Source organism: Corvus kubaryi, unplaced genomic scaffold (genome assembly GCF_017639235.1).
Source record: "Corvus kubaryi isolate FWS band 111438036 unplaced genomic scaffold, C.kubaryi_AGA036_p1.0 70, whole genome shotgun sequence".
Lineage (NCBI taxonomy): Eukaryota > Metazoa > Chordata > Aves > Passeriformes > Corvidae > Corvus > Corvus kubaryi.
The window spans coordinates 440,573-458,685 of NW_024582058.1; the positions used below are offsets into that span (position 1 = coordinate 440,573).

The 18,113-nt window shown below is 40.1% G+C and overlaps 1 protein-coding gene across 10 annotated transcripts in view; it reads right to left on the reverse strand.

Annotated features, from left to right (window-relative positions):
• Positions 1-18,113, reverse strand: part of MACROD2 (mono-ADP ribosylhydrolase 2) — an 877,989-nt gene that overhangs the window by 65,300 nt on the left and 794,576 nt on the right. For 7 of the 10 annotated variants that reach the window (XM_042049286.1, XM_042049291.1, XM_042049289.1 and 4 more), the window contains 2 exons: positions 14,789-14,830; positions 6,587-6,655 (listed from right to left, as the gene is read on the reverse strand). In XM_042049286.1, coding sequence (XP_041905220.1) covers positions 6,587-6,655; positions 14,789-14,830 — 111 coding nt within the window. The remainder of the gene's footprint in view (positions 1-6,586; positions 6,656-14,788; positions 14,831-18,113) is intronic. The other 3 variants (XM_042049290.1, XM_042049288.1, XM_042049283.1) reach the window with 1 other exon arrangement.

Sequence of the window (18,113 nt, forward strand, 5' to 3'; positions counted from 1 at the left end):
GATTTTTCACAAATTGAAGAAACAGACAGAGAAGCCACAGAGAAGACTACACTCATAAAAAACCCACACAAAAAGCAAACAAAACCATGGACTATTTGGCATCAGTATTTCGGAATGAAGGGACCAGCCCCATCTTCTGCACTGGACCCAAACAATTGTGACGGTTTACTGTTATTCACATCACGCCTAAAAATGAGCAATGAATTCCTTGACAGATGAGTCCCCTGCAGGTGACTCGGGGTGTGTCACTGTGTAGAATTCTCCTCTGACAACACTGCATTAGTCACCCCAGTAACTTAGTCTTTTGCACCCTAGCTCATCTCAGAAGGAAGACAATCTACTCTGAAGCACTCAGGGCGAAAACAGGAATTGCAAGTGTCTTCCTGGTTCTGTTACACAGATGTACATTCAGTTGCTAAAAGAAACCCAAATGGGTAAATGGCCAACACAATAGGACTGCACATCACCTGTGGAGGCCAAAATGAGCTGCGTTTTCCAAGCTCTGCACAGCCACTGCAAGGCAATTCAATGAAACAGCAGAAGCCACTTCACCGATGAAAAGAATCTTCTAAGAAATGTTTGCTCAGAGAGAAAATACAACTGAAAATACAGATAACAACCTATTTTACTCCTGGCTAAGTGCAAGGTGATCACCTAATATTCTGAAAACTGCAATCAGTCAAGACAGATGGTAGACTTCAAAACAGAAGCAAAAAGAGAAGCTATCAACCACAGTGGATGGAGGTTAATTGCCACTTTTTAAATATAACCCATCTGCATTAAGGTGAACTGTGGCGGTGCAGGTGGCTCCAGCCACTCTGTCTCCTGAGGAGAATGCAGACAATCAGCTGTGGTGGTCAGCAATCCAAGCTTAGTATATCACTTTGCAGTTACGGTGAGAATCCATGATTCCTTTATTCTGGTATTTGCATGTTTTCCCCTGATAAGTTACTGTTTTCCCCTCCCAGTTTCATGTATGGAGTTACACATATTCATTTCCCTTGATTAATATGCATATGTTCTAGAAAGTTCTTTGTTCCTCGATGCCCCATTGGATCCTTCCCTAAGTCCCTCCTATGTGTTGTTCCCATTGGTTCCTTTACTGTCAACCCCGCCTACTTGTCCCTATTCCATTGGATGTAATCCCTTTCCCTGCCTGTCTCGTACTGAGTATAAAATCCCTGGACCCGCCTATCAATTTGGCTCTCCGTCCCTGTCACCTGAATAAACGTCTGTGTGGAACACATACGAAGAGTCCCCTCTCTTTTACTTCTTCACCTCTGCTACTGCGTGTGCTCACAACAGTTCAAGGGTGAGGAGCATACCCTGTCTGCCTGCATATATTTGTGTGTGCCTGCCGTAGTGTGGACGGGTCCGTGGCTAGACCTCTGGGCTCTCTTTTGGACTAGCACACAGCACACCGTTAGTGGAACATCTCACAGACATGTTTGATACACATCTTTCCCAGGGAATTTCTTCTGTAGTACTTTATCTTCATTTAACATTTTACTAAAGGATTAGGTTTGGTGGCAAAAAGAAGACACTCAGTTCTAAGCTATCGTAATAAAAAGCAGCACTCTTAAGGCTGAATAAGTGACTGTGTGTTTTTTGAAGTATAATTATGTGACTCAATGTTCATTTTTAGTACATTATGATTGGAGCAGAAATTCACTGAAGAATATGACTGCCCCATGGGATGCAAAGTAAGAATGTAGCTACAATTTATCCCGGGATAAAAGAACTGCTTGCTATAAACTGCAGAACATATTAAAACTAATCAGAAGTCAAATCTAGATAATATTAATTCATATGTTAAAGAGAGAGACAATCAGGCCTGCACAGTTAGAAGAGCCTTAGAAAAGATGCTTAGAACATCTGTGTAATGGCAAGAAAGAGCAGCTACTCTGTGCATCCCACCAGCTCCAGAGAGGATTGAGCCCACCTTGGAGGGATGTAGCACAAGCCAAGTCCCATGGACTATGGTGGGTGCATACACTAGATCCCTCTCCATGAAGCTAGGGAGAGAGCAGCACAGCTGCAAAATTCATGGCACATAAAGGAGAAGCAGGAACAGGAAGCCTTATGTTAATCTCAGAGGATTAAGCCATAGAGGTTTATTTTCTAGTCCCAAGACTATATGCTTTTTACCATTTCACAAAAACTTTTTGTGTGTCTCCCTCTTGATGAAAATCCTACTAAATGGCCATGACCTGCTGGACCAATGAGTTGTCAAAATAAGATATAGTTTTATTTTGCCTTATTTCTGCTATGTATTTCAATCACCAGACTGACATCTCTCATGGACAGAGCATCCACCAAGTCAGGCAGGTGCCAGCTGGTGAGCCTATATTTCTGACACAACATTTAGACATGTGATGTTAGCTTAGAAAGCCAAGAGGCCAGATTGTGATGACCCCATCAGGCAAAGGAACCAACACCATCGACTCTGTTAAAGGTGATTTGTGTTCCTTTTGACCTTTGTGGTTTGGCTTATTCATCAACCTGTTCTCCTTCCCACCAAGTGAATGGAAAGCAGACAAAGTTCATCCTGGACAAATAACTCCAACAGACCTGCTCCTTGCACAGGTGATCCTGGGAGACTGACAGCCTGTCAGTCTATCAGGATGAATCAGATCATTCATCTGGGGAGCAGCTTTTGAGAGAAGCTGGAGTAAAACAACTTCCGGAGCTCCAGTTCTGTCTCCGCATCCCTTGAAGGAGGGCAAGGAAATGGCTTTTGCAGCATGGATTGATTATTTTTCTGCTGGAGGAAGAGAAAAAGCAGGCAATTGTGCTGCTGTTACTGGATGTGTTACTCATCTTTGATACAATATTGATCTCACACAGACCATGAAGGGAATGGATGGGGCAGCTCTTGGGCAGGCTCTGCTTTATATCTGAGAAATCCCATAAAGAAGGAAAGGGCAAACAGTTTTGCTTCTCCCACTATCGGAAAAATTTATTGCACACACCATGCTGTTCACTAGATATGGGAGGACATGTGGGGAGGTAGGTAAGAAAAACAAGGAACATTTAAAATTTTTGTTTTGTTAGGCTTTTGTATAAATGATTTGCCTTAGCTTGGTGACAATAAGTAGGATGAGAACGGGTGACTGTGGCATTTGTGCCAACTCATGGCTGCTATGCTGTGACAAGTACTGCCATTTTATTTATGTAACCACTTTAAGATTACATTATGAACCTACTGAAGTAAGATGTGTGTATGTTTTGTTTAGTGCCGAATGTATTTTGTTCACCTGACACTTTACAATCAGTCAATCAATGAATGCACCTGACCAAGGGAAAGACAAAATTATCCCTGCCTGCTTTTACTCTCCCAGGATGCGGGAAAGTGGTGGGAGAAAAAAAAAAAGAACAAAAAAGCAGAAAATTATATGGCAAGTTTGCACATGTCAAACCTGAAATACTGCAGGGAATCTGCGAGTAAAAGATGTTTCCCAGTCTATCCATTTTCACAGACAATACCTCTGCAGTGAAAATCTATGGAATACAAACACTGACATAAGAATCTGCTGTGCAGCTCACACTTTTCTCTACCAACAGTCTGGAGGCGGAGAACAATATATTTAATAGCATAATAACAGACACCATTAATACTTTAGTGGTTCGATGTAAGATTGCTTTCATTAGGATGTCAAATGTTTATTTTAGCTTACTGCAAAACAAGCTCCTTACTCGCCTTTCCTTGATTACAAAGAGTGTAATAATAAAGGAACTTACTGTACCCAATCTTCTGTGGAGGTTTTTACACGCACTGAAAAGATATTGCTCCATTGCCTCTAGCCAATGAACCAGCCTGGTGAGCTGGAGAAAAATATTACAGCAGAAATATTGCTGAACTCAGTGGAATAGGTTTCAGAGACTGCCACGAGGGCAGACATGAGGCTGATATCATTGCAAGTTGTACTCCCATCTTCAATATAAAAGGACACTCACAACCAAGCAGAGTAAAATACATTGGGTTCTTCCCATGTCTCAGTATATATTTGTTAAATATTTTATAGCTGGTCATGTTACCGAGGGGAAAATAATACCTTATGTTAAATTTGGACTTGCTTTTATTGTTAAAAGGTAGGAGTTAGGCTTTTGGGGGTTTTTGTTTGTGGTTTGTTTTTTTTTTTAGTATTTGTTTACTTTTTTGTGTGTGTGATTTTGGGTGGTTTTTTCTTCCCTCTTTTTTTTTTTTTTTTTTTTTTTTTTTTTTTAAAAACCCAAACAAAACAACCTGGGGTACCTAAAGTGAACTATCCCAAATTTTAAACACACCACAAAGCACTTCAGTTTTACCCTAAGGGAAATTCAACCAAGTTGACCTCAGGCAGAGTTTGGCTTTGTTGTGTTTTATTCAAGACTGTTTATATGCATAAGCTACTCAGTTTTTCCATTAAAAAGAAAAAAAGGTAGCTTTTTGGAAGTGAAGACAGACCCCTACCTAAATAAAATTACTCAGACATGTAGTTGTGGTTCATGTTACATATTCAGAACTTTCATAATCTTCAAGGTGCTCCATTAAAAGTTCTTTTTATTAGTCAAAACCAACAGCTAATAATTGGACCAAGAGAAACTAAATCCTCTTCTCAGACAAATACATGCAAATCCCATTTACTTCAATGGAAATGGCTCACAGGTACGATACATTAGACTCCAGCCACCTGGCAACTTGACAGGAATTCAGTGTCTGGAGCCCACTTTCTTGTCTTCTCTTCCAGAGGCACAGATAATGCCAAAGAAACCCAATCCAGGTTTCTCCACAGGCCCCTCAGCAAACACTTTAATCACCTATTCTTTCCTCCATCACAACAACTCTCAAGGCCAAATTTAGACTTTCAATCCTAAACATTACAGGTTTGGTTCCTGCCTAGGAGATGGGGGATCTGCCACTGGCTATATTAAATCTTGCAGCAGTGATTACGTTTTACAGACTTCAATTCTGCACCAGCAAAATCTTCTGTATGGCATCAAATTCAAGGAGTTCAGGCATTTTACAGCTCAGGAGTAATGCAATAATTCTATTGCCATACTGTTTACTTTGCCCTTCCAACATATTTATTTGTGCTTCACAAAGTGAACTGTAGGTCACCAGGAAACACGGATAGGCACAGAGAAATAGGAAACAGTATCTAGGGAGCCACAGAAAGAATGAAACAACATCATCAGTTAATTTTTGAATGGAAGGAAAAGCTTACACTTTGACAATACTTTTTCTCTTCCATCTGTTTTGCTTTGGTTTCTTTCAAGACACAGATACAGGGAAAACTCTTAGCCACACTCCATGTAAGAATATATTGTAAAACAGCTATTGCTCTGCCTGTTTAGGAACACTGAAAGTGTCACCACGATCCCACCTGTGGGTTAGCCCCCATACAAATGGACATGTGGTTTGTCATCGCTAAATTCTCTAATCCAAACATAAAATTGGTATTTTAATTTAATCTGGGTTCAGTGCAGCATGAAAGGAAAGACACACAGGAGTGATGAAATTTCTTGGGTCCCTCCACACCTTCCAGGTGATGACAGCTATTGCTTTAACTACTTGCCATTAACAACCAGCCACAACATTAGTGACAGGATGTTACTAGCAGTTACTTAAAATGATAGATGTTAACCCTTTTCTGCTCTTTGTGACTCACACTATACACTAGTCAGAATATTTTAGGAGCTGCTAGGTCAAAATGCTGAAGATTGTGGAGCCACTGGTTGAGGCGCAAAATGAGATGTGTCATTTGAGGAATATTAGGTCAAAAAGAACCCATGATAAGGAACTGTCATGGATTAAAGATTAAGGTTCCTCCTTTTAACTATTTCACAGAAGGGGAATTTCTTCAGCATTGGGGTGTTTTGCTCTTCCACATCTCTGAAAGCAGCGTGAAACTGTGCACTCTGAAAATAAGCCTTTGATGTTAACATCTTTAATCAACTCTCCCAAAGAGATAGAGATTACGAAAATACACTTTGATACAGTTTGACAACAGCATAGACCACATTTACATCCATACACATGGACAAGCTTCCCTGAGCAGACTCAAGTGGAGGAAAGTATCCTTAGAGGAGCAACACTATAGGCATAACGTTAATCACCTGTGACTTCTAACTGCGGATAGATGCACTACACTGTGTAAGGTCTAGAAACATAAACACTGTAAAAAGGAAAACAGAAAAAATTTCTTGTAGAAAAGGAAAGTGATGATTATATTGCTCCATGTTTAGCAGCAGGTACCTGGCCAACTTAACCAATCAGACTATGACCCAAGCCCTGTACCATGTGGATTGCACTTCGGCTTTTAATTACATCGTCAGAACAGGTTAGAGATAAAACAGCAGCAATTTATTAAGATGTATCAGCAATAATCAGTAGACTATCATACAAAAATAGGATTTGTAATTGTGAATCTACCTTAGGATGAAATATACTACATAAGATTTATCCAGGCCAAAAAGAACTTCCCAAGTGTGCAAATGGCATTCTTAACTGAAAGCTTTCCAGTTCTTTCCCAAGAATTCAAAATAAACTTTTCCTCCAAATGTGAATTGATTAATAGCCCTGACAAGCTGTTAGACCACCTACCTTCAGCATCATCCTGCAGGTCCTCAGGCTGCTCTTCTTTGCTCTTTGTGGGAGATGGAGGCTGGCCTTCTTTAAACATAAAAAATTATAAATTACATATGTTATTTGGAAATGGTTTCATTTTATCAGATATTACCATGTGTGATAACACAACTCTATGTTTTATCTCAGCACTCCATTCAGTACTCAATGCCTATCTTTCTGTTATTAAAGTTAATTATTGCATCATCTCTTATGAGATTTATAACATGTATCTGTCTTTCAGTTTGGACTGCACTTTCTCTGACTTTCACAGAACAGAAGTGAAGAAAGCTCATACTGAAATAACATACTGCTTCACAAGCTCTTTATGTCTACAGAAACAGTAATTAAAAACCCGAAGCAAATAATGTTTTAATTTGTACTTCTAAACATAATATTTATTATACTGCATTATGAAACTGTGGAGAAATAATCTAAACGAAATGATTTTTTCTCTCAGCTCAATTCTCCAGTCACTGTTTTAACATAGCAAATGAATATAGACTGAAATGAATAATTAAATGAAAGGTAGAGAAATAAATTTGATAGTGAAGTTAAGGAGACGAAAGCTTTACAAGATAGAAACGTTAGGGTTGAAAAAAATCCATTCCAGCCTTTCAGACAGTAGGCAATATCAAGCTGGAGGAATGGGAGTAAAAAAGTAATTGAGGTCCATTAAATGTGAAATCTCCCTTACTTATAGGGACTGAAGTACATAGTGTTTAATCTCAGTTGGTTAAACTTTAAAAATTATGATTTTTTTCTACATATTTTCAAAATATCCTGTCATCATAACATAAATTATGACATTACTGTTTGTTTGCTATGACACACCTCAAGGTACAAACTGGTAGCAGAGAATGCCTGTTAGTAAAAAGGGAGGCCAAGCTAGAAATTAAGCATAAAAGGTATTCATAAATTAAGACATTTCATGCAAGCGGGTTCTCTAATTAAAACATTCTTTGAACATCATTGCTTAACCACGAAAGCAGCGACTGACAGACAATTAAAATTCAATTCATCGCACCTACTGAATGTATTCAACCGTGATGGGAAAACTACTTTCTGTCATTTGACTTTCTGTCAAACCTCCTGATTCCTTGTGGCTAACTGAGGGCTTGGGTGCAGGAGAAGCCTAAAGAAAGCATATTTTTGTGTGTGCTGGAAATAAACTTTGACCACTTGTAACTAGGAAACTTCATTCGCCCTTATTGCTGTTGCCATTAGAAAATAAGAATCATGGTATTACTTCAAACTGATTAGCTAATTAACAACTGGGAAAGAACTATCTACACATGTTTTATAAATTGCTTAAGTGTTTCAAAAATTCCCACGGTCTCTTCTGCTGTCACATATATGCCACACAATCATCTACTCTTTATGTTGCTGGAGTTTTAAATGGCTCTTGACAATCAAATTCCCAGCTCTCATAAAGGACTTGGCTCTGCTAAGAACCATAGATCCTCCCCTTTTATGTTCTAGCCTTCCACAATGACATATATCTAGAAACAAAATGCTGAAAATTTCAAAACAGGAGGTATGAAAGTAGTTAGGATGTGAAAAGGGAACTTGCAGATTCAAGGACTGTTGGACTAGTTGGACTCAATGATCCTTGTGGGTCCCTTCAATTCAGGATATTCTATAACTCTAAGAATATTGTGTTCATTCAAAAGACAAAAAGGGAGTGAATGATTGGCTTTGCACGGAGCCCAGGGAACACAGAAACATCCTCTGCCCCCTCTCTTGGAAAACTGGTTATTCGATCCTACTTATGCCCAAAAAACCCAGAAGAGCCATGGATTGGGAAGATGCAAGAAAGCTCAAAATATCAACAAAAATTCCAAAATGGAGATCTGTATGTGAGTAATTAAATTCTATCTCACTTTCTTAATTTTAATGAAAGACCACTATGAAAAAAAAAAGGCTGAACTGATCATTGCTCTTATAAATTTCTACTAGAAGGGAATTTCCATTTCTTTCTAGAACTACATACAGCTCAGAGCATGAAGGGTCCTTAGCAATCAGTAAGTAAAGCCAGTTACTGCAAAGCAGAACAACCCTTGAGGTTTGACTTCATACCATGTGGTAGACTTCCTGAGTGCACTTAATACAGGACATCATGTGTCATGTTATCATGTTTGCTCATCTGAATTTGAAATTCAGACACTGTATTTTGAGGAAAACAGGAGTTTTCAAGTGCTAAGATGAATTCTTTTCTGGAGTGAAGAAGGCAGGAGTAACCACAAGAAAATCCGTGGGGAAAAATAAAGGCAAAACCTGCCAAATAAAGACATGCTTTGTCAACCCTTTAAAGGGCTCAAGAGCAATGCTGATAGACTTCAACAAGAACTTTGATACAAAAGAGAGATCCTGAAAATAACCAGACTTGTGATGACTTATTCATGCCAATGCTTTCAATTTCTTTTAAAAAATAACTTGAATATTTATGGTGGACCGTATCAATGGCTTCTTTGGTTCAAATGCCACTCTGAACTACCTACTATGTTCTCTTTTTTGGCTGAGAATAATTCACATTAGGGGACTGAATCAATAGGAATGCTTCAATCAACACTTGCCTCTCTACTGATGAATGGTATCATCTAACCAATCTGTGAAGTTTCCTCCAGTCCCACACGTCTAATGTCAATCAAGTTAAAGTGCAAATGTCCAGCCAGGTCTTTCAGGACTATTAGAATACATTAGATAATAGAACCAACATCTTAATTGACAAGCCAAAGACTGAGAGGGAGGAGGTGAACATTCAGAGAAGTCAGAACTGTTACTATCTTAGTAGATAAAAGAAGAAATGATCTTTTTGCACTCTATAAAGAGCTTTCAAAATGCTCACAAAAGGATGTAAAGGCAGTGTCCCAGGAGAACAAGAGTTCAATCGCAATTTCACTATTTTTTAGCAGACATCCCTTATTCCAGAGACAGAAAAGGATGTATGTTTACCATGATCAAAATACAACTTTTAACCCTTTCTGCTCTCCACCAGTTCCAAACAGTTAGCTAAATATTACAGAAATTTTGTCTGCAAATTTCTTTTTAAAAAGAGCACACCTGGACAGGTGTCTGAACTGATAATATTAAAAGCTTTTCTAATTGTGATCATTTGTGCAAAAAAGTTTCTGAGCTCTACTACGGGGAGAAATATTTCTTCTTTATAGGCTAATTCAGGGGGTCAACAAGTCATTTAAATCTCAGTCTGCCTCCAAGTAACCTATTTCCAAAATCCTTCACAACTTCCAAATTTGCCTTGCTGCAAGGGATTGCTACTTTCCTCTCAGGAAAAAAGATACTCCCTCCAAAAAACAATCTCCAAGTGTAAGGGTGTGCATACAGTGGAACATGCAAAAAAATTCTGTATTTATGTATCTTGATTGTAATAGGGTGTTATTAGGTATTAGGCCTTGTTAATGTCAATGAGATCCTTCATCTTTGCCTGTGGCTTCTAAGTAATGAATAGGTAATTAAGTAGGATGCTCAGAATAGAAACAGCATAACCAGCAGGGCTTTTATTAGGAACAACTACTTGATGGGAAATGACAGTAGTGTGGCAACAGACTAGAGATGAGGTCAAAAGGCTTTGGTACCTGGCAGAGACTGAAGGTGAACAAGGTTGAGGGAGAATACAGATTCAGAATTGAAAGTTTTTCCTGAGTGGTTTTTTTTTTTTTAAATGGTAATTGTAAGAGAATTGACTTCTGTCAGCACATAATAACATTAATATGTGGTGACATAAGTCAATTCTCCTACCATTAGAAAAAAAAAAAGGAAAAAGAAAAAAGGAAATTAGAACACTCAGGAAACACTGACTGTTGGGTCATCCAGTCCTTGTCTTATATAGGAAATCATTCACAAAGCAAAGCTGAGATGTAGACCTGCACAGGCCCGGACCTGCTATTACTGTATCTGCCCTTTTGACTCAAACCCTTCTAACACCTACTGCATGACGAATGACAGCCTCAAAGCACTTCAAATTAAATGGTGCCATTAAGCCAGCAACTGTTACAAGACTCAGCATTCAGAATAACAGACTGATAGGTTAAAATCCTGTTAGTCAAATGCCATTACAAGAGTGGATTTGAGTGTGGATATTTAGTAAGAGTGGATTATTTTTATTTTTAAATGTCTTTCTTATTCTAGTATGTCCAGTATATGCAGTGATGTTATGTGATAAACTTGCCAAAATGGTCATTCCTGCTGGGTGATTTTATAGTATCAATGTAGATATTGATGGATATTATCTGGCAGATTGGCTTGGGGATGGTTTTTTATCCCATACTAATTTTTATTTCTGTTTCTGTTTTGTGTCCGGGGTGGTCGCTGCTCCCCCCCCAACCCCCCTAGCTCCAGGAGTATTGCAGTGGGTGAGAACTAACCTGTGGGAGTTGGGGAGAAGCATGGTTGCTTCCTTCTGGTGGGGCAATTTTGTCTCCACGGCCAAGCGGCGCGATCCCTCTGAAGAGAGATTCTTGTTGCCGTGTGTTTTTGCCTGTTTTTTTTCTTTTCCTTTGGCACTGTGACTGGAGCTTACTGGTTTGCTTCTCTGCTTTTCTGCTGCTTGGGAGCCCAGAGCCAGTGCGCGTATCACTGGCACCCGGGAGCACCTGTCCCCTGCTGGAGCCGCCCCCTCTGTGCAGCCTGACCCCGGGACCAGCCATCACAGGTGAGCTGCCCAGGGGAGTGATTCTCCACCCAGACCAGCTGTTCTCTGTCACTGCTTCAGGGCTGCTTGCTACACTGTAACCTGACACCCAAACACCCTGGGGCTTCGGGCTACATCTTGTTTGCCATCCCTGGGTGTGCCTGCCTCTGCTGTTCCAGCTTGCTCTTTCTGAGGTTTCCTGCTGCAGTCCATTCAGTTTCCCAAGTGGCACTGAGACTGGCTGCTTCCCGTCAGTTTGCAAAGGAAGGCCCGTTCTCTCTCTCTTCTGCTGGCACACCCGCCATTACCCCGTGAGGGAGATGCGGCTGAGATCACCCCACAGCGCCCCCTGCAGGCGCGGGGGAATCATCGCAGCCGCCCTGCCCGGCCGGGAGCCCCCAGCGCCCCTGCCGGCTGTGAGCAGAACTGCACCCAAGGGGAAAGGGCCTGCTGCAGAGAGAAGGCTGGTGCTGGATTTCTGTTGTGTTTGTTGCTGCTGCTGTCATTGTTGTTTGTTTGCTGTGTTATACATATATGTACCAGTAAAGAACTGTTATTCCTTTTCCTATATCTTTGCCTGAAAGCCCCTTAATTTCAAAATTATAATCATTTGGAGGGGAGGGGGGGGTCATATTTTCCATTCCAAGGGAGGTTCCTGCCTTCCTTGGCAGACACCTGTCCTTTAAACCAGGACACAGATGTAATTAGGATATTCTCTTATTTATTTTGAAGATTAATCAAATAAAAAAGGCCTTTCTGTATGTAATGAGGTATTTGCACTTCAGGGTGGTAGAAACAAAAGATAGATTACTTCTGTAATGTATCCATTACTCAGTAATACACTCATTTGGTAATCTCTTATTTCTTACTCCCAGTTAATTTTCTATCTATTCCTAAAGCCTAATCTGGTGTGCACTGAAGCCAATGGACATATTCCCACTGCCTTCAGCAGACACCAAACCAGGATCAGGGGGTTTGTTTCCCTTTAATTTTTGCCACCAGATTTAAACTAGGACTGATTCTGTAACCTCCATCTCATCATCCAACCACATTCTTCAAAACGTGATTGGTACAGACACAAGAGCCTACAGCTCATTTGTGTCCTTGCATTTCTCTGTATTTTCTCTTGGTCTGATATTGGCCCTCTGAAACACCCAGCCAAAAGGAAGCTGAGGCACAGGAATTTAGGTAAAATTCAGATTTGAATCTCCACCAAAGGTCCTGTACATGTCAGTAGTCTGCAACATGTGCTCTCTAGGAATCCAACATTTCTTTTTCACTTTAAGCAAAAGAATTGGAAGAAACACCCCAAAGCAGGTTGGATATGGACAGCTCAAGGACAAAGGGTTATCAATACTGGTGCCAACTGTTGACTCCATCTGCTGCAGTCATGACCCATGAAGTCAAATGTAATGAGGAATGATTATTCAATTAGTATGTTGAAGTGGTGACTAGAAGTTACTTCTCTATGTTCCCCTTTGAAGAGTAAAAAGCAGATATCCTCCAAACTGGTAAAAATCTGAGTATAAAAATGAAAACTCCCCTCAATGCAAAAATTGTGCTTGTATTTATAATTCCAGTAAACACATCTTACAATCATTAAAAACTCCATACAGAAATAGGTCAAAAAGGAATAACTTTTGTATATCTGCTACACTACTGGGGTGGATATACAAAATATAGTTATTTTTAGCCCTGTAGGTATTGATTGCTGACAGCCAATGCACTGATTCCCAAAATGTCTCCAACTGATAAGGAAATAACCAAGGATGTGCTGTTGAAGCTCATAGCATCCAAGACCTGTGAGAGCAGCTCTGATGTGATCTATCTCATATGCACAAAAGAAAGAGACAGGTAAGGAAATATTTTCCTCAGATTAATTCAGTGATAATTTCCCAGAGTAGCTATGTAGTTTTACCTACAGTAATGAATCTGTGAAGGATACAAGACAAAAAATAAGAGATTGGTTATTAAGTAGAATTGTACTTCTTTTTAGTTCTAATTTAAAATGCTTTTTAAAAATCCCACACCAATTTAATTTGCATAATCTCCATAAAAACAACAAGACAAAAAATGCAAAATAATTTGGCTTATAAAAATACACGTCATGATAAATATAAAAAATGAAATTGGAAACGTTAGATGAATACTGCAAATTTAACTGCAGGATTATCTTTGGCAAATGTTTGTTATATAATGATGGGCTCTTTTTTTCTACTTTTATGTATGTTCATACAACTATATCAATCACACTAACTGTATTAAAATTACTGAAAGTTCCTATCCAGTAATCTTGACACCAAAATGTAATTACAATTATATGTAATAAAATCAACAGGCCAGAACAGCCATAAAAGAATGTACTGATCTGTAACACCTATCTATCTGTGTATATCCGTGTTTTCACACCTATGCATATGCACCATTCTTCAAGTATTTCTAATTTCTAAGGTAATTAGGTGGTTGCATAAATGATCATAATCCATTTGTCTTTAGGACAATCTTGCCAATTTAAGTAGCCAACATACTGCTTCAAAAGCTTTTACCTCTATTTTCTGGCTAGTATATCCCTGCCTTTCTCCACGTGGCTCTTTCTGATCCTGTATGTTTTCATAAAGAGAGCTGGATGTTCCAGTCACTGGACCATGATGTGATCAGGGTCACAAAGACCTAGGGGTATTAGCTGTTTTGGAAGGAGAGGCAGAAGAGTATATCCACATAAAAGGAGGTCCTTCACTGCATAGAGATCCATATGGAACAGATGTTCACTGAGGGCCTCCAGGTGAAGTCAGCAGGGAAAGTATCAGAAGGTCCTGTGGTGGAAGCCTGTTACAAAAAACCTGGTCAAGATTAAGTGGATGAAGCTTTCTAGAAAAAACTAGTGGAAGTCTCCTGAATGGAAGCTTTTGTCCTTATGGGAGTTATCTGATCCTCTGTCCTCTCCTTTTCTTGTTCCTCTGGCCTTTCTTCCCCTTGTACCTATCCATCATTTCCATTTCATGTCATCCACAAACCCTAAACAGTGACACTTGTTTTAAACAGCAAATTATGAGGACCAGGAAAAAATCATCTGAACCATTGTCTGATCAAGCTCAGTGTATTTAAGAGTTTGTGGAAGAGTTTTGCTACTGTTTACATTGCGAACAAATCACTACCACAATTCAGAATGGCAAATGACTCAAGAATTGGTCTATTCACACTTTTTTACAGACGAAGACACTGAAGAATTGTTATTATTTCCCCTTCATGTTAAACTAGCTGTTGATAAAAAGCAATGAAGTATCGCCCAAAAGCTCGTAACAGATGATGACATTAAAAAAGTAGTCTCAGCCAGTCTTACCCTGCAGTATTTATTATCAGGGATGGTTCACCCTAATTTTGTGTTAAAAACCAGAGATGACTGTTGTAACATTGGCAATAATGATTAGCACTGCTTATCTTGACTAAGGCAATTAATTTCTAGAATTTTTTCAGTTTGGTTTATGCTTCAGAGAAGTGATATATTTTAGTGTAAAATATTCTTTACTCACCTCTCTCTTCATTCAGCTGAGCCCCTTCTTCATTAGCATCATCTGTCAAAAAAAATTAGAGGAAAAAGGTTACTAGGAATACTGGCAAACATCTAAAATGAAATATTCCATGTTTCAAATTGCCCATAACTTATCTCCTATTTAACATTTTGCAGTGAAATCTGGAGCTGGATGGGGAAAGGAGGTTTTGATACTGGTTACTACAAGATACAGGAAATGCAGGGAATAAAGACAGGGAATAAAATTCTGCATCATTTACACAATTCTACAAATTAAGACAGGTATAATACGAAATTCCATTCTCTTTCCTGCAGAGCTTTCGGTTTACTTGACACATTTCAGTTTGCTTTGTTTCCTTGGAACAGCTGGCTATGCTAAGAAGAGAACTAGCTACCCTACTAGAAAACCACACAAGGAAGTTACTAAATATTTGCCAGCCAGACAAACTGATTTAAGAACAAAATGATTCTGTGAAGACTGAACTTGGGCTAGCTAGGAACAAAACATTTTTAAGCTTAGGATGAGAGACAAGGAAAGCAGATTCCTTTTGAAAAAGTTCCATTTTGGTAACAAAGGAATTTCTTACAAGTTATTTTGCTGAGTTAAAAAAGGAGAAATTATAAGCCTTAGTTAACATCTTGGTAATTCAATGTTCCAGAGCATTAATCATCTAATGGAGAGCTCACGGATCACAGACGTTTATGTCAATTATATTCCTGATTCATACAATCTCTGTTTATATCCTTTTAAATGGAGTTGCTGAGAGACTTTTTACCAGAGCCTGTAGTGAGAGGACAAGAGGGAATGGCTTTAAACTAACAAAAGGCTGGTTTAATTGAGATATTGGGAAGAAATTCTTCATTGTGAGTGTGTTGAGGCAGTAGAACAAGTTGACAGAGAAGCTGTGGATGCCCCATCCCTGGAAGTGGTCAAGGCCAGTCTGGAGAGGGCTTGGAGAACCTGGTCTAGTGGAAGGTGTCCCAGCCGATGGCAGGGTGGGTTGGAATCTGATGATCTTTAAGGTCCCTTCCAACCAATCATTCTATAATTCTATGATTTGGGCCTGTGCAAATTCTGTAGCAAGCCCACAACTTCTGTCTGAGGCTTAATATCTTTCAAACAGGAATATATGCATATTATGACGGCCAAAGGAGCTTTGCAATATAATAAGCAGTGCCAATGGAAACTAACAGCAGTATTTAGGTCCAAATTTACAGGGTTAGAATGTTACACCAGAAACTCTGCTGAGATCCAAATGATGTGACTGGCTATGAGGATTAGGCGCTGCTCTTATCAAGATTTGGAGCCTGAAACTTTATTCCAAATATCATGAGAGCAGAAAAAATGGTCAATAATACAGACCTCCGGTGGGAATTATAATTCATTATAAGCATTAAAGTCAGGAGTGTGAGAATTTTCTGAATCTTCAGTACATGGATCTGCATCCACCCTTCTCCCCTTTCCCTCTCATTCAGACATGATCTGGAGGGCAGAACTTTCAGAAGGCACTAAACAACAGCACATTACATTTCTCTTGAGTACATTTTAGTACTGGCCCAAAGGACTGAAAAAAGTCACTGCACATTTTACTTCCTTTTTCCTTATTCTTCAAACAACTGCTTTGGAGGTGAAAAAGGCACATAGGCATATACTGTTCAAATATAAATTTGTATACTGTCTCAGTTTGAAAGACAGGTGTCTGCCAAAGAAGGTGGAAACCTCCCTTAGAGGGGACAATATGACCTCCTTCCCTTTGAATTATTATAAATTTGAAATTAAAGATATGGGAAAAAGAATGACAGGTCTTTACTAGCATGTGTATGTATAACAAGGCAAACAAACAACAACACCGGCAGCAGCAGCAGCAAACAGAGCAGCAGCCCAGCACCAGCCTCTCTCGGCTGCAGGTGGTTTCCCCTTGGGTGCAGTTCTGCTCACAGCCGGCAGGGGCGCTGGGGGCTCCCGGCCGGGCAGGGCGGCTGCGATGATTCCCCCGCGCCTGCAGGGGGCGCTGTGGCGCGAGCTCGACCGCATCTCCCTCACGGGGTAATGGCGGGTGAGACGGCGGAAGGGATGGAAAAAGGGTTTCCTTTGCAAAGCCCCAGGGGCAGCTGATCCCGGTGCCCCTCTGGATAGCGAAATGAGCTGTAGCAGGAGCCTTGGAAGCAGCAAGCTGGAACGGCAGGGACGAGCAGATCCCAGAGTAGCAAACAAAATGTATCAGAAACTCTGGAGCTGTAGCAGGAGCCATGGGGTGTCTGGGCAGGCACTGGGTATTGGGTTACAGTGTAGCAAAAAATCCAGGGCAGCGGCAGAGAAACGGCGGGGCTGGGCAGTGGCATCCCTGTCTCCCGAACAGGGCCCGGAGAGGCTCCCTCAGAGGGGCTCATGGCTCAGAGTCCCAGCGTTTCCTCTGAGGCACCCGAGCAGATGGTGAAGGGTCCTTTGGTGAAGTCAGGTGTTAATAAGGTCCCAGTGCAATCAATGGCCACTCTTACGAGCAGAGCTTCACTCATGGTAGGAGAAGACAGCAGGAGACGGAACCCCTCAGTGGTGGTGAATTCTCCCCACAATGACTGCAGCCTGTGTCCCCTCCAATGTCGAGAGTGAGAACGAGCTAGAGGCTGTGGCCAGCCCCTTCCCCCAGCCCAAATTCCCGCTGTAACTCTGCCCTTCCCAAGAGAAAATCCCTCAGGTAAGAGAGTAGCAACCAGCTGCACTCATCCCCATCCTCCGTGGCTACATTCTTTGTCTCCCTTAAGTACTGGTCGTTATGTTTTCTCAGCAACAAATGGGAGAGAATTCCCTAAGAGAAAGAAACAAAAGGAAAAATCCTAACCCCCAACATACATATAACCTTAAGGAGCTTTGACAAGTAATTTTTAAGATAAGAAAATGAAAAATATTGTTAAAGCCCATGGGAATTCTGTAGTTGGCTTCAACAGAGCCAGGATTTTCAACTGGAGCTCTGCTGCTCTTCAACAAACTGCTCAGAAAACATTTGGTAACATAGAGATTATTAATTATTCAGTTTCCGATAACATGTTCTTTCCATGGAAGCATTTGTAATGAAATCAGCATGATAAAGTTTCAAATTAATCTAAGATATGACACTAAATCAGCAGAATATAATATCTTAACATACATATATCACCTGCTCTTCTGTGGAAGTTCTTAATTATAGTTCTGTAAGTGACTTGGATAATAAAATTCCCAAAGCAACAGAATAGTTTCTAAGCTGGTGATAATGGACTCAGACAAGAAATCTGGTGTTATTAAAAAGTAGGGAAGTCATTATGCAATATAATTATGAAGAGGCAAAGAC